This window comes from Anarrhichthys ocellatus, unplaced genomic scaffold (genome assembly GCF_004355925.1).
Source record: "Anarrhichthys ocellatus isolate YVR2014 unplaced genomic scaffold, GSC_Weel_1.0 scaffold9, whole genome shotgun sequence".
Classification (NCBI taxonomy): domain Eukaryota; kingdom Metazoa; phylum Chordata; class Actinopteri; order Perciformes; family Anarhichadidae; genus Anarrhichthys; species Anarrhichthys ocellatus.
In genome coordinates, this window is record NW_022280039.1 from 8,521,075 (window position 1) to 8,537,175 (window position 16,101).

Genomic DNA, 16,101 nt, shown 5'->3' on the forward strand with positions numbered 1-16,101 from the left:
AAGAGTATGTTACAAACTACAAAAGTCACAACATGGTCTCTCTAATAATTCATTAAATAAGTCCTAGAATATTAGTTAGTTCCAAGTACGCCTGGCATCGGTGGCGTCGTTGGTTAGTTAGTTTGCAATGCACCAGTGCTGGGTTTTGTAGATATAGAAGGACGGGGTTATTGAACAGATAACCACCCATTTCAATTAAATCTTTTCATCAAAAACCCCTCTGAGTACATTCATAAGGTAAAAGAAGACAACGAAGACATGGTTAAGGTGAGTGAAGTAACTTGTTCATCCTCAGTTCAACTCCGCAATCATCTGGGAAGAAGAGAAGGACGACATAAGAATTTGAATCACATTCATACATTAGTGCCTACGACTACAACAACGCCTTTTACAACTACTACTGTAGCGTCAAATACAACAACTGCTACTACAACTACAACGGCTACTGCAACAGGCTTTCCAAAAGTTTCGATAACTAATTTCTAATTAAGGGAGCCAGCATATGATTTAGGGTCGCACATGAAAAGTGTATTATGACATTTCTTTATTAAACTCTATACTATAAAGAGTTATTAGCTTTTTTTTCCCCATCCACCAGCGATGAGTCCAATGAGGGTGATGTCATCCACAAGCCAAGCTTCAGGAGCTTGAAGGACTGGTGACTGGAGGTGCAGCTGTAGGTGTAGAAGGAGAAGAATGCAGCCTTGAGGGGAACCGGTGCTGATTGTCTGAGACGTGTTTCCCCAGCTTCACGTGCTGCTTCCTGTCGGACCGGTCTGTGCTCCACAGACAGGTGCAGCTGGGAGAGCTTGTCCTGCTGCATTGCTCAGTGGGGGAAGTGCTTCAATCCACAAAGGAACGGAAATGTGGAACTCTTTAATAAACTACGACTTGCAAATGACAGATGTGGTTTTTGTTACTTCGCATATATTGATTTTGCATTTAATATAATTTTTAGAAAAAAGTCAGAAGCAATCAGACTGTTTTAGTAGAAATACGAGTGTAATGGTGTATTCAAAATGATAATTAAAAGAACGTAAGTACAAACAAATGATGTTTAAATTAACAAAACGTTTATTCATGAACACAATGCCACATAATTCCATGATATTTAAATATTTGTGGATAAAAGGTGGTGATGTGGATGTGGTAGTCTTAGTTTCGTTCATCAAAATGCATCTAGATCAGCGTTTTGGTGATTGCAAACTAAAACTACTAACAAAAAAAAACACAAGATGCTGGTCTTTTGAAAAATATAAATCTATTGCAATTTGGCAAATGCTCTTATCCATACAACAATCACTCCTCTGCACACTGGCAAGTTCTGTGACTGGAAAAGGGGATACGGGTTTCTTCCACTTAGCATCATATTCTTTAAAATCAACTGGAAACTAATTTGGTATGAGATCAATCATCTGTCATTTCAGGGAAATGCCAAAAATGTGGACAGACATTAGACGGGAAGTGTATAACAATAGCAAAAAGAAGGCACATTCACATTTCATAGGACATCTCGTATCGTATAAAAAAGTGATGTCATTCACTCTCAAATATAAATCTGACCTCTTGCAAAGATGTGCAAGTGGATTCATAGAACTATCAAATATTACAAGGTGTACATCGATTTTAAGACCATATTAAACTTTAAACTAAAAGTGATCCCAACATACATAAATATACATTTGGCAAAACCCACAAACATTAAAAGCCCCGACTGTAAACTCACACACTGTACTGTACAGAAATAGTCACATGAAGGGAAACTTTACAATAAGATATTGCCACATCACACATTCAGTTACAGAGATGAAGCTGCTGCACAAGTATGTAAGTCAGTTAGTAAACATGTCTCCACAGGAGTTTCTCCTTTGTGTGTGCTGCTACGTTAACAGCTTCTCCCCAGTGTGGGCTCTTCTCATGTGAGCCAACAAGCCAATGTTTTTTCTGAAATCTCTTCCACAAGTTGTGCACGAATATGACTTCTGGACTGCGTGGGTTTTCATGTGACTCTTCAACGATGATTCCCGAATGAATGCTTTCCCACATGTTTGACAAGAATGTGGTTTCTCACCTGTGTGGATTTTCATGTGCCTTATCAATGGTGAAATATCACAGAATCTTTTCTCGCAGGTCTTGCAACTGTACGGTTTGTCGCCCGTGTGGGTTCTCATATGGATTGTCAAGTCACTAGCACACTTGAAACCTTTCCCACACGTTTTACAAGAATAGGGCTTCTCACCTGTGTGGGTTCTTGTGTGAATCTTTAAAGAGGATAAATGACTGAATCTCCTCCCACATGTTTTACAAGAATGTGGCTTCTCACCTGTGTGGGTTCTCATATGACCCTTAAATATGGAGGACTCGCGGAATCTTTTCCCACATGTTTTGCAAACAAAGGGCTTCTCACCTGTGTGGATTCTCATGTGAACTTTCAAGGCGTTGCTACAACTGAAGTCTTTCCCACATTCTTTGCATGCATTGGGCTTCTCACCTGTGTGGACGCTCATGTGTCTCTGCAACTCTGACTTATATTTAAACTCTCTTCCACATGTATCGCATTTGTTAGTCTGTTTACCTGTGTGAGTGATATCGTGACTATCTAAGACACTAGAGTTGTTAACATTGTTTCTTCTTCTGCTTTTCTGTTTTCTTTTCTTTGGTTCTGAATCGCAAGTTGATTCTGAGTCTTCATGCTCGCTTCCTTTCTGATCTTGGCTCTCAGCTACATGAGAGTTGTTGGAGAGGAGCTGGTGGTCACTTTCTGGTCCTGATACCACAGAGCTTATAACAGGTAAGTTGATGGTGTCATCAGGATTGAGGTTTGGAGTCTCTTGGTCTCTTGTTGGTTCTGGTTCACTGTGGTTACTTTCCTCATCAATAGGAGTCAACATGAAGGTCTCAGTCTCCTGCTTCAGCTCAAGCTGCTCTCCCTCCTGACTGGTGCAGGGTTCCTCCTGTTCCTCTTTGATCTGTGGAGGATCTGGGTCCTCTTGGTCCAGACTGGAGTTCCTCTCCTGAATACAGAGCTGCTGGTCAGAGAGAACCTCCTTCTCCTTACAGACATGTTGCTGTGGGAGCTCTCGAGGGACAGAGAACAAAATAAATAAGATACGACTGTGATGTCGAAGGAAAAGTCCAGAAATGCAAGCATTTAAACAATTGTGAATACTTTGTGTTATTAAAAAAACAAGTTGTACTCACCTATCCTGTGTAACTGTATTACAGGTTTCCAAACGATATTCAACAGTCTGCTCTGACGGTCGATCTCTTCCTGGTACTCAACGATCGCATTTTTAAAAACTCTGAATATTTCTTCAGCAGCAGCAGATAGTCGCTCGTTGACAAACTCTCTTAAATAGTCAACTGAAGACATTGTTGCTCAGTTAAAAACCACTGCAACTGAAATGTCACATCTCAGCTCATACCATACATCCATAGAGCTGAAGACAATAGCAGCTGTGTCGTTTACCGCTTTGTTTTCCTTCTTCTTCTGTTTCTTCACTGGGATTGTATTGAGTCCGCTATACTGTATTGCTGCCCCCTGCTGGAACTAGTCAGTTACTACGCCATCTTATTTCTTTCTATTATATATCATATTTATCCTTTTTATGAGGCCAGTGCGTCTCTCAAAAAAGTTAAACATCCATCTCGCTCCTCTGCCTTTCCCTTCATGCTCTACAACACTTATTACTGATATTTCTGTCAATCCTGTTTTGCTTATTTAAGTTAACATCACTTCTCTTTCTTCCCCTAAAAACAAACTGGGACTGTCTGGAGGGACAGATTATCACAGAGCAGTAACTTGGTGCTTTAATACTTAGTGCCTTCAAAATAATTCTCATGTAAAAACAGTCTTAACCATTAAAGTATAAATTTAATTCTGTATAGTTCCTCATGTGACCTAATATGTTCCTCTGTGGACATCTGATTTAAAATATGTGGAGTTTATGACTATAACTTCTCTATGCAACCATCTCCTGTGTGCTCAGAAACTATGACACATTTTTCATAGAGTACTATAATAACAAAAAACGACCACATTTACAAACCAGCAGTGACTAATATGTACATTTGAATGATAATGTAATCTAGATTATGTGTTATTCTGGCTACTTAAATTGTAATGTAATCCAACCTGCATGTTGTATTTCGTGCGTGACTTGAGGGGTTGTTCATAGCGTTTTCACAACATAAACGAGAGCAGCCAGTTCAACACTCTCCTCCATAAACTACCATTTGAACTGAAATATGATCCTGAACGTAACTTTTCTCTTTAAGATGGCAATGTTATCCATTTTGTGGAGCTCTAATGGATATCCTTGTAATTCATTCTCAGCTAAAGGAACATAAAATAATGTTGAAATCATTTTCCAGTAAACACAAGATTTTCCAGGACATTTTATTTTTCCTCTTATTTTCAATGACTGGGAACTTGGTCAATTTTTTCAGATATTTTCAGGTGTTCAAGGACGTGTGGAAACCCTGATTATGGATACAGTATGTCTGCTTAGAATCTCATTCGTATGCTATCTATCATTTATATCTCTGCTACAGAATATTGAAAGAGCTTTACTTACAGTCGACATGTTGCAGACGATAAAAGAGAAAAGACTAGTTGACAAGAATGCAACATAAAGTGACCCAAGACCACAAGAGAGAGACTTCCTCAGATTCAACAGAGTTCACAATCAACTCATATATCTGGGGTGGTGTATAAACATTGTAAAAAGATAATTGAACAGGTCAAACATTTGTAAGAACTATGCACTCATTGTGCAACAAAGATGAGGGAGATGTTTTTACAGAAGTATTGTTTCTGATAAAAACGAGTAATATGAAGGAAAAAAAACAAGATTAGTTCAACAAAACTTGATGGCATTGTTCATAATCTCCTACTTCATTACAATAACATTGTGACCTCTTTTCAATTGGAAAAGGTGTGTTTGATCATGAACCACGAGAACTGAATTGTCTCCCACACGTTTACCGCAGAGGTGACGGCTTCTCACCAGTGGGCTCTTCTCATGTGGACCAAGCAGCCACTGGGCCTATACCTACGCCTCGTGGAATCGGCTTTGTTTGTTTGTTTGTCGTCATGTTTTGTGAGAAAGTGCCTTCTCACCGGTGTGGATTCTTTTATGAGTATTCAATGATAATGACTTACTGAATCTCTTCCCACAGACGTTGCAAGAAAATGCCTTCTCGCCTGTGTGGATTCTCATGTGGACTCTCAAGTTACCACCGAGTCTGAAAGCTCTCCCGCATATTTTGCAAGAATACGGTTTCTCACCTGTATGGATTGTTAGATGAGAGTTCAGTGCTGATTTGTGACTGAATCTATTACCACACGTTTTGCAAGAAAATGGTTTCTCACCCGAGTGAGTTCTCAGGTGAATGATCAAGCTTGACGGGTAGATAAATTCTTTTTCACATGTGTCACATTTTAAAGTGTTACACGAATCAGACCTTTCCCCTGTGTGTACGGTCAGATGACTCTGCAATTGTGACTTATACTTAAAGGTTTTGTCACACGTGTCACAATGAATAAGCGTCTTATCCGTGTGAGTATTACTGTCACTCTTTGACGTAGTCGGGTCAGATTGACTCTTTGTGAGACTCTTCCTTTTGCAACGTCTTTTCTTAACTTTCGGCTCTGCATGTTTAGTTGATCTTGAGTCTCCATTCTTGGCTCGTTTGTGATCTTGGCTCTCAGCTGTATGAGAGTTGTTGGAGAAGAGCTGGTGGTCACTTTCTGGTCCTGATACCACAGAGCTTATAAAGGGTAAGTCGATAGTGTCATAAGGATTGAGGTTTGGAGTCTCATCTTCACTGTGGTCACTTTCCTCATCAATAGGAGTCAACATGAAGGTCTCAGTCTCCTGCTTCAGTTCAAGCTGCTCTCCCTCCTGACTGGTGCACAGTTCCTCCTGTTCCTCTTTGATCTGTGGAGCATCTGAGTCCTCTTGGTCCAGACTGGAGTTCCTCTCCTGAATACAGAGCTGCTGGTCAGAGAGAACCTCCTCCTCCTTACAGACATGTTGCTGTGGGAGCTCTGGAGGGACAGAGAGCAACATAAATAAGATACGACTGTGATGTTGAAGGAAAAATGCGGACATCTTCTTTGTTGTACAAACCTATCCTGTGTAACTGTATTAATGGTTTCCAAGCGATAGCCAACAGTCTGCGTTGACGGTCGATCTCTTCCTGGTACTCAACGATCGCATTTTTAAAAACGCCAAATATGTCTTCAGCAGCAGCAGATAGTCGCTCGTTGACAAACTCTCTCAAATACTCAACTGAAGACATTGTTTCTTAGTTACATATCTCAGTTAATACCACACATCCATAGAGCTAAAAACAGCGGTTGTATCGTTTACCTCCTTGTTTTTCTTCTTCTATGTCTTTACCGGCTTTTACGGAGTCCGCTATACTGTATTGCTGCCCCCTGCTGGAATTAATCAGTTACTACGCAATTGTCTTTCGTCTATTATATATCATATTCATCCTTTTTATGAGGCCAGTGCGTCTCTAAAAAAAGTCAAACATCCATCTCGCTCCTCTGCCTTTCCCTTCATGCTCTACAACACTTATTACTGATATTTCTGTCAATCCTGTTTTGCTTATTTAAGTTAACATCACTTCCCTTTCTTCCCCTAAAAACAAACTGGGACTGTCCAGGGTGTCTCTGAAATAAGGGCCTACATTTGAAAGTGTCACATTGGAAAAACATTTCACCTGCATGAGTATTTCTGTCAATCTTTAAGTTACAGTTGTGTACATTGCTACTGTGCTTCTGCTTTTGTTCCAGCTCTTCATACTTGCCTTCTTTCTGATTTTGGCTCAGCTAATTTTAAATACTGATATTTTAACAAGGCATCATATCAAATAAGCTAACTAGGATTTTTATGTAATATCAATCACCAAAATAACTTTAGCTGTGAAGGTAATGTAGTAGACATAAAAGTACACATCAAATGTAATCAAGTATAAGCAAAACAACATATAAAAAAAACAAAAAACATACTTGTGTATTTATTTCTTTGTTTTTCGCTGTGCATTTACAGTTGATCTTGAGTTTCCATGGTTGCCTTTGTTTCATGTTAAAATAGCTGGTTGATATTGTAGGTTTTACAATAAAATACATTATTAATTTAAAAAATTCACAACAACACAGCACAGGGTCTGCAATTTGTGTCACCTTATAAAACGTATCATGTTGAATCAATCACAAATTACATAACAATATGGAATAAATATTTGTGTATATACAAGGGGCGTGCAGGATGAAAACACAAGTGACCTAACATCACTCGAGTGTTTATTCAGTAATGAGTCAATTATATTGAAACACAATCTTTCCCCAAAAGGTGTCATTGTTATTATGACTTCTCGCCAGTGTGGTCTCTTTTCTTGTGGGCCAGCAAGCCAGTATCGTATCTGAAATGTCTTCCACATATTTTGCAAGAAAATGGCTTCTCCCCTGTATGAATTCTCATATGGGCCTTCAGTTGTGATCTCCGACTGAATCTTTTCCCGCATGTGCTGCAAGAATACGGCCTTTCACCCGTGTGGGTTGTCATGTGGGACCTCAAGTTATTAACGAGTCTGAAATCTCGCCCACATATTTTGCAAGAAAACAGCTTCTCGCCCGTGTGGATGCTCACATGAGCTGTTAATGATGATTTATGACTGAATATTTTCCCACAGGTGTTGCAAGAATACGGCTTCTCGCCTGTGTGGATGCTTACGTGAGCGTTCAATGATGATTTCTTTATTAATATTTTCCCACAGGTCTTAAAAGTATGCATCCGTGGCTTGCCATCCGAGTGAGATTTCATGTGGATTTTGAAGCAGCTACGCCATTTAAAACCTTTCCCGCATGTTTTGCAAGAAAACGGCTTCTCCCCTGTGTGGATTCTCTTATGAGCATGCAATGATGCTGTCCGAGTGAACCTTTTCCCACACGTGTCGCAAGTAAATGGCTTTTCACCTGTGTGTATCATCATGTGTCTCTGCAACTTTGACTTAAACTGAAAAGCCTTCTCACACGTGTCACATTGAAAAAATCTCGAGTCTCTCTTCTTGGCTCGTTTGTGATCTTGGCTCTCAGCTGTATGAGAGTTGCTGGAGAGGAGCTGGTGGTCACTTTCTGGTCCTGATACCACAGGGCTTATAATGGGTAAGTTGATCGTGTCATCAGGATTGAGGGTTGGAGTCTCTTGGTCTCTTGTTGGTTCTGGTTCACTGTGGTCACTTTCCTCATCAATAGGAGTCATCATGAAGGTTTCAGTCTCCTCCTTCAGCTCAAGCTGCTCTCCCTCCTGACTGGTGCAGAGTTCCTCCTGTTCCTCTTTGATCTGTGGAGGATCTGGGTCCTCTTGGTCCAGACTGGAGTTCCTCTCCTGAATACAGAGCTGCTGGTCAGAGAGAACCTCCTCCTCCTTACAGACATGTTGCTGTGGGAGCTCTCGAGGGACAGAGAACAAAAGAAATAGGATACGACTGTGATGACAGAAAAACGCACCCCTGAGCAGAGACATAAACATAAATCCTTCTTGAGTAATAATATTCTTTAAAGATCATTACATCTTTACTCACCTATCCTGTGTAACTTTATTTCCGGTTTCCACACGATATTCAACAGTCTGCTCTGACGGTCGATCTCTTCCTCGTACTCAACAATAGTTTTTTCAAAAACTCCGAATATGTCTTCAGCAGCAGCAGATAGTCGCTCGTTGACAAACTCTCTCAAATACTCAACTGACAACATTGTTGTTTAAGTACAAGTGAAAAAGTATCTGCACCAGGGTTTCAACAGAGTCCCTTAACTAGACACACACGTGTAAACAGTTCACACTGCTGGCTCTTGCGTTATTTACTTCCGCCGGATGTCACACTGTTAAAGTTCCGACAGTCGAAGTGCGCGACCTTTTCTTTCCGCTTTGAACTGTTGGCATTTTATTCACAACTTGTCCATTTAACATCAGTGGGAATGATGGACATCTACCTCGCTTCAATTCACAATGAAATGTGGTACTTTTCAATGAAAGCTGAGTTTTTGTTTCTTCGAAGTCAGTACAAAAATAAATATCCAATATGATTATTTAAGTAAAAATAACTTCTAAGCATTTTGAACGGTGTATTCAAAATGTTAGTTGGTAAAAGTAAGTAATTATTAGGCTATTAACAAAATATACTTTAAGAAAGAAACGTTGAATTAATCATTATTTAGAATGGCCCAAGTCAGGGCTATAATTACATACTATAAGTTATTTGTATCACTGTCCATTTCAAGAAAACCCCCAAAAGTTATATTATCACTCAAAACCAGATTTCAATAAATACAATTATTGGTTTATTGCTTAAACCTAAAGTTTACTGAGCACCTGCACTTAATTGGGCTAAAAGCTATACAGCAGGGGTATTCAGTTAGAGAGAATTTCCTCATCCAAAGGTAAAGGTCGGGAACACCAAATAATGTCTTACCGTGCGCTATGATTCAGTCCCATGTATATTGAAGTAGCCAACAGTTGTATTAACGTCTGTATGTGGTCAACATCTGACAAAGAAAGTTCAATGGAATAATATTGAAACAATATTTATTGTCAGATTTCAAATTGAACTGGATTAATTATAAATAATATATACTCAAATCATAAATAAATGTGACTCTTAAAATAAAGTACTTTGTTTTAGAAAAATGAATTTAACTGAATTGTCTTTGCCCTGCAGCTTTCAAATTGTGAGGTGTGAAGTGGTCAATCAAAAAAGCCACGATATCCATCTTATTTTCATCTTCTAAAAAGAGAAATTTGTGTGGAGGGACTTTATCTGTGGTTATTGAAACCACTCGTTTCAGCTCTATTCCTCTCTGTTAACATCATTGTTGGGCAGTGAATTGATGTGCTAGGATTCTGATCATTTTGGGCTCTTAGATCGTTTATTTGTTGTACCTTCATTTCGCATTTGAGTGGGTACATTTGCTCAAAAGATGTGTGCTTTGTCTCGTAGTGGCACTTTACATTACCGCCTCTAAACTCACTCCATATTCTCTGGACATCTATAAGAATGAAGATACACCAGTCTGTACATTGTTGGTTTAACATTCTGGTCTCTCGGGTCTCTCTGGTCTCTTTGTTCACATTTCTCTTTGGAGACCATGTGAAATAACTTCTCTGACTCACGTTCTCTCCCGTGTGTGTGCAAATGTCACTGGAGTTGTGACGCCTATAGAATACACATATATGATTTACAACGCATGCAATTGGTCTGTGTGTTTCCTTGACCGGTGAACGAGTGCCGTAAAGGCTGGAAAAGCTGTGCCGGTAAAGATAGAAGCGCTCTGTTAGAATTAATTAATTATCAGTTAAAAGCAAAGTATGTGTTCTACATTAGACCAAATTGATGTATTTTTTTATGATACTTTTCAATAATATGGGCAAATCAGCATATTGAAAAAAAAATCAATATATTTATGTACAAGGATTGGGAGGTGAGCCAACCCTCCTCCTTCTACCAATATGAGGTGAAACTGTTGAATCCTAAGTGTGTTGATTATTAAACTTAATGCTAACTTTGATCAGTGTCAAATAATACTTCTCCTTCAACCGCTGAGCTGCAACGAAAAACACCTCTTGCATGCCATAACACTGGAAAGAACTGTGCTTCACTGTGACGCCTTTTTCTTTTGATGTCACTCACACATCTGCGGCCTTGATGTAAAGAATGTGCTTATAACTTCAGACATAAGGATTAATCTGGTTTTCTTACGTCCTCACCTTACAAAGCTTTATTGTTAGAACACATACACGTGAGATCAAATAACAGCAGAATGCCATGTAGTGCACGATATACAATGTGTGTGTCATCTCTAAAGCCCCTAAAAACCAAAAATCATATCAAGTTAAACAACTTCCAAAAAATACATATAAATATAAAATGAACGGACATACTGCAGTCAGAAAAGAAGTTACTCCAGTCGGCAGGATGATGACGTAAGTGACCAAACAACAATAGAGAGAGGGGATATGTCCTCTCTTTAAAAAAACGATATATTTCATATTTGTTATATGTACTCACTGTGCAGAAAACATTTTTTAAAGATTTGGGATATTATTAGTGTTTTAAAGAAATACGATTGCAAACAAAAAACATGAGTAATGTAGTACAAAAAAACTGGTTAGTTTAACAAAACTATACGGCATTGTTGACAATCTACTACTTATTGTCACTGAGATCATGTCACCTCTTCTCCATAGTACAAATTGAGTACATTTAATCACAGTTTACCACCATGGTGGATTCTTTTTATGTGTAATCTCAGGAGACCAATTAGTCTGAAATACTTCCCACAGGTTTTGCAAGTATACGGCTTCTCACCTGTGTGGATGCTCATGTGGCTCTTCAACGTTGATGTCTGGCGGAATCCTTTCCCACACGTGTCGCAAATATATGGCTTCTCGCCTGTGTGGATTCTAACGTGCCCTTTCAAAGCCGACATGTCACTGAATCTTTTCCCGCAGAACTTGCAATGGTACGGCTTCTCCCCTGTGTGCGTTCTCATGTGGAGTTTAAAGTTACCGTTACGTCTGAAATTTTTCCCACATGTTTCGCAAGTGTACGTCTTCTCACTTCTGTGGAGTCTCATGTGCCCTTCCAAAACTGAAACGTCACTGAATCGTATCCCGCAGGTCCTGCAAAGGTACGGCTTCTCACCTGTGTGCTTTTTCATGTGGAGTGTTAGGTGCCAAGTCCATTTGAAACCATTCCCACATATTTCACAAGTATACGGATTCACATCCGTGTTGATTTTTACATTATCATTCAATGACGATGTCTGACCTGTGTGGGTTCTCACATTATCTACAATGTTAGTGCACCTGTTGCTTTGGGGATGTCTTTCCTTTTGTTTTGGCTCTGCATTTCTGACCTGGTGGTCATTGGTTGGATCAGGTTCTACAGCGCTTTTAACTGAAATGTAACTTAGAAGCTTGTCCCCCACTACACTCTGAGTCTCAACATCACAGTAGTCACTTTCCTCATAAGTAGGAGTCCACATGAAGGTCTCAGTCTCCTGCTTCAGCTCAAGCTGCTCTCCCTCCTGACTGGTGCAGGGTTCCTCCTGTTCCTCTTTGATCTGTGGAGGATCTGGGTCCTCTTGGTCCAGACTGGAGTTCCTCTCCTGAATACAGAGCTGCTGGTCAGAGAGAACCTCCTCCTCCTTACAGACATGTTGCTGTGGGAGCTCTGGAGGGACAGAGAGCAAAAGGTGAAGAGTACTATTCTGATGGTAAAGGAACAAAACAAACAAACATGCAGTAGCGCCGAGATCGATTATATATAAATCCAATACCTCTTTGTGTGTTATTTAAATACTTGTGTTACTTACCTATCCTGTGTAACTGTATTGCAGGTTTATAAACGATATCCAACAATCCGCGCTGACGGTCGATCTTTTCCTCGTACTCGACGATAGTTTTTGCAAAAACTCCGAATATTTCTTCTGCAGCAGCAGATAGTCGCTGGTTGATAAACTCTCTGAAATATTCAACTGACGACATCATTGCTTAGTTTACCAATTAAATATATTTACCTACGCAACGACTGACTACAACACCCTCTCCAGCTAACGTTACATTCATACATAGAGGTGGAGTTAATGCTACAAGCTCTTATTTTGTCTACATCCGCTACGTGTTACACAATTATCTTCCTACAGTGGATATAGAAGCTGGCTCAAAATGGGAGTGGCAGCTAACGGAGGCATTCCTGTTGCAAGCTCAGCTGGCAGCTGCCACAACTCGCCGCGGCAGTTGCCGGTTTTTAGCCTTTATTTTTAGTTATTTGACAATATGTGACAATGCATTAAGGTCCTTGAGAGTATGACTGTTGGTAGTTGTAATTGGTTTATTTAAAAAATGCCGAATTGTAATAGTATGGCCCCGTGTTTTTATTAAACTAGTATACAAACTGGAGATCAAATGACAGCATTTTGTTGATGCACTTCTAACACTTGGGTTCCTGCTGCTTGTCCTGAACATAATCGTCCAATCCATCAATTTGGAAAGACCACTCTGAATGACTGGAATTCCATTTTTTTTATTGTGAGCAAAATTTATTGAGAGCACCACATCACCATGTCATCTACAATTTTTGGTTAGTGTCACTTCTAAAACCCAAAACAAACATATCAAATGGAACCAATCACAGAATACATAAGAAACATAAAATAAAGTTTAATGCTGAAAAAGAAAATACTTTGACAGGATAACAACACAAGGGACCCAACAACAGTAGAAAGAGGGGTCTGAGCCTAAATATCACAGTCCAAAAACCCAGTCATTTGAGTATTCAAATGTATTTTTATTACAACTATTATTCATTTAACAGGTCTAACATTTGTAGGAACTATGAGCTCATTGTGCAGCAACGATTATTGAAAGATTTGGGAGATAATGATGGTGTCAAAGACATATTGTTGCAAACAGAAATGTGAGTAACAGTAATATGTAGGATATTAAAAAAAAGTTAGTTTAACAAAACTTGATGTCTTTGTGGACGATGCACTATTTCCTTAAATAAAGATAGTGTGATCTCTTCTTGATGGGAAATACTTTATAAATAACAAAGAAATTGCTGTAACAATAGTGTATTCATTTTAGCGAGTAGATTGGTGGTTTATCCTGTTCATGCTGTTTTTTTTCAAGCATGAGTGCTGCATTTATGTGGGTCCTCACTTGTATGGGTTCAAAAACGAGGCTATTTGTCTGCATTCTTTCATGCCTTGCCAATTCAAACACTCCACACAATCGTATTCCGCAGGTTTTGCAGGTTACGGTGGTTTTTCACCAGTGTGGGCTCTTCTCATGTGGACTTTCAAATCACTACCAAACCTGAAAGCTTTGCCACATGTTTCGCAAGTAAAGGGCTTCTCACCTGTGTGTGTTCTCGTGTGAACCAACAAGCCACTATTGAATCTGAAATCTCTCCCACATGTTTTGCAAGTGTATGGCTTTTCACCCGTGTGGATCCTTGTATGAGCTTTCAATACCGATGTCTGTCGGAATCTTTTTCCACAAATGTTGCAAAAATGTGGCCTCTCATCTGTGTGGATTCTCTTGTGTGCATACAAATTGGACTTAAACTGAAATGTCTTGCCACATGTGTCACATTTGCAAGATGGAATCTTTAACAAGTTAGAGTTGTTTATATCATTACTGTGAGTTCTGCTTTTGTGTTGTCTTTTCTTTAGTTTTAGCTCTGAATTCATCGTTGACCCTGAGTCTTTGTGCTTGCATCCTGTCTGATCTTGGCTCTCAGCTACATGCCAGTTGTGTGAGAGGAGCTGGTGGTCATTGTTTGACTCTGGTACCACAGAGCCTATAACTGGTATGTTGACTGTGCCATCAGGATTGAAGTACAGAAGTTGATCTTCACTGTGGTTACTTTCCTCATAAGTAGGAGTCAACATGAAGGTCTCAGTTTCCTGCTTCAGTTCAAGCTGCTCTCCCTCCTGACTGGTGCAGAGTTCCTCCTGTTCCTCTTTGATCTGTGGAGGATCTGGGTCCTCTTGGTCCAGACTGGAGTTCCTCTCCTGAATACAGAGCTGCTGGTCAGAGAGAACCTCCTCCTCCTTACAGACATGTTGCTGTGGGAGCTCTGGAGGGTCAGATAAAAGAAAGAGGATAATGCTGTGATGACAGAAAAACTGACATTATACATACAACAAGTAATGTTATATGTTAAAACCATTAGGATCATATATGTCATACACTTAGTTTTACGGCTCTATGTGTTCCCTGTGCTGTTGTCCCGTTATTCCCTCTCTAGGACCGCTGCTCAGGTGTAACGCATTGCTGAACAAGTTGCACCTGAATTGGAAAGTAAGCTTTTCAAGCGCCAGTGCCAGCAGCCGAAGGGAGTGGCCTTTGGTGATTCGCTCCAATAAAAACAAATTACTCAACCACATGAGACACTGTTACAAAAAACAATTAAATCCACAGGAATGTATTAGACAATCCATTACTGACTCATCAACCACATGAGACACTTTTAAACAAACAATTGTAATACAATGTTAGTATTTTAAAGAATACGTTTTACACACTTATCCTGTGTAAAGGTATTTTTGGCTTCAAAACGATATCCAACAGTCTGCGCTGACGGTCGATCTCTTCCTGGTACTCAACAATCGCATTTTTAAAAACTCCGAATATTTCTTCAGCAGCAGCAGATAGTCGCTCGTAGACAAACTCTCTCAAATATTCAACTGAAGACATTGTTGCTATTTTTAAATGAAATAACTAGCAGCACAACGAGTACAATGTTGTCCTCCAGCTAATGCAATTCACTCATAGAGAGAGAGAGTTATGTCACACAGCGCATGTGTTGTTTACTTTGGCTAGATGTCACACTGTGAAGTTCCGACAGCGGACAGGCGCTAAACTGGTTCCGTTTTGACCTACGGGCGTACACCTGTGCTTTTCACAGGAAAATAGGTAATTTCTCTCTTCTACTACATTTAACTTATGTCTGTTCGATTTATATAAAAATATATATACATATCAGTATGGGTGGAAATACTTAACACAGGTTAGTACAAGTAGCAATAACATAAAAAATACCCATGCATTGAAAATGTTAGTAAACGTACCAAATTGCAATTATCAGTAAAATGTTATTTAAAGTGTGAAAGGCGAACGTACCTGTGCACAATAGGTCTGTGTTACTGAAGTTATAATGAGCAAATAGCATTTTTGTTGCAACTAGTCAAGTTGGACCTATTTCATTTTGGTTCACATACTGATGTATATCTAAACAAGGAATACTATTTAATAAGCTCACTACAAGTTCTTGTATGTAAGAAAAATCTTAATCAACAAAGTAACTTAAGCTGTCAAGTAAATAAAGTGAACTTTACTTCCTTATGACTACTTTTTCTTTCCTTGTCAGTCACATGTATCTGCAGCCTTGATGAACACCATTTCACAAAATGTTTAGACTTCAGAGTGAATCTGGTCGTCTTAAATCATCACCTTACTAAGCTTTATAGTTAGAACACTTACATGAGATCAAAAAACTACATTTTGTTGCCAACGTCCA

General features: G+C 39.4%; 3 protein-coding genes across 3 annotated transcripts; all 3 read right to left on the reverse strand.

The window, feature by feature from the left end:
- Positions 1–1,051: 1,051 nt before the first annotated feature.
- Positions 1,052–9,632, reverse strand: LOC116384571 (zinc finger protein 420-like). The gene is made up of 7 exons (XM_031849377.1): positions 8,599–9,632; positions 7,387–8,467; positions 6,378–6,448; positions 5,920–6,052; positions 5,573–5,772; positions 3,202–3,378; positions 1,052–3,079 (listed from the first exon to the last, which is right to left on the reverse strand). Exons 1-7 carry the CDS (start codon positions 8,768–8,770, stop codon positions 1,881–1,883), a joined length of 3,033 nt encoding a protein of 1,010 aa, XP_031705237.1. The 5' UTR covers positions 8,771–9,632; the 3' UTR covers positions 1,052–1,880.
- Positions 4,160–6,386, reverse strand: LOC116384414 (zinc finger and SCAN domain-containing protein 2-like). Its single transcript, XM_031849043.1, has 2 exons — positions 6,135–6,386; positions 4,160–6,052 (listed from the first exon to the last, which is right to left on the reverse strand). The coding sequence occupies exons 1-2, from the start codon at positions 6,304–6,306 to the stop codon at positions 5,094–5,096; spliced, it is 1,131 nt and encodes a 376-aa protein (XP_031704903.1). The 5' UTR covers positions 6,307–6,386; the 3' UTR covers positions 4,160–5,093.
- A 1,142-nt stretch (positions 9,633–10,774) lies between the features above and the next one.
- On the reverse strand, positions 10,775–15,385 carry LOC116384572 (putative zinc finger protein 66). The gene is made up of 5 exons (XM_031849378.1): positions 15,107–15,385; positions 13,836–14,658; positions 13,011–13,081; positions 12,389–12,565; positions 10,775–12,246 (listed from the first exon to the last, which is right to left on the reverse strand). The coding sequence occupies exons 1-5, from the start codon at positions 15,276–15,278 to the stop codon at positions 11,279–11,281; spliced, it is 2,211 nt and encodes a 736-aa protein (XP_031705238.1). The 5' UTR covers positions 15,279–15,385; the 3' UTR covers positions 10,775–11,278.
- Between the last annotated feature and the right edge of the window lie 716 nt (positions 15,386–16,101).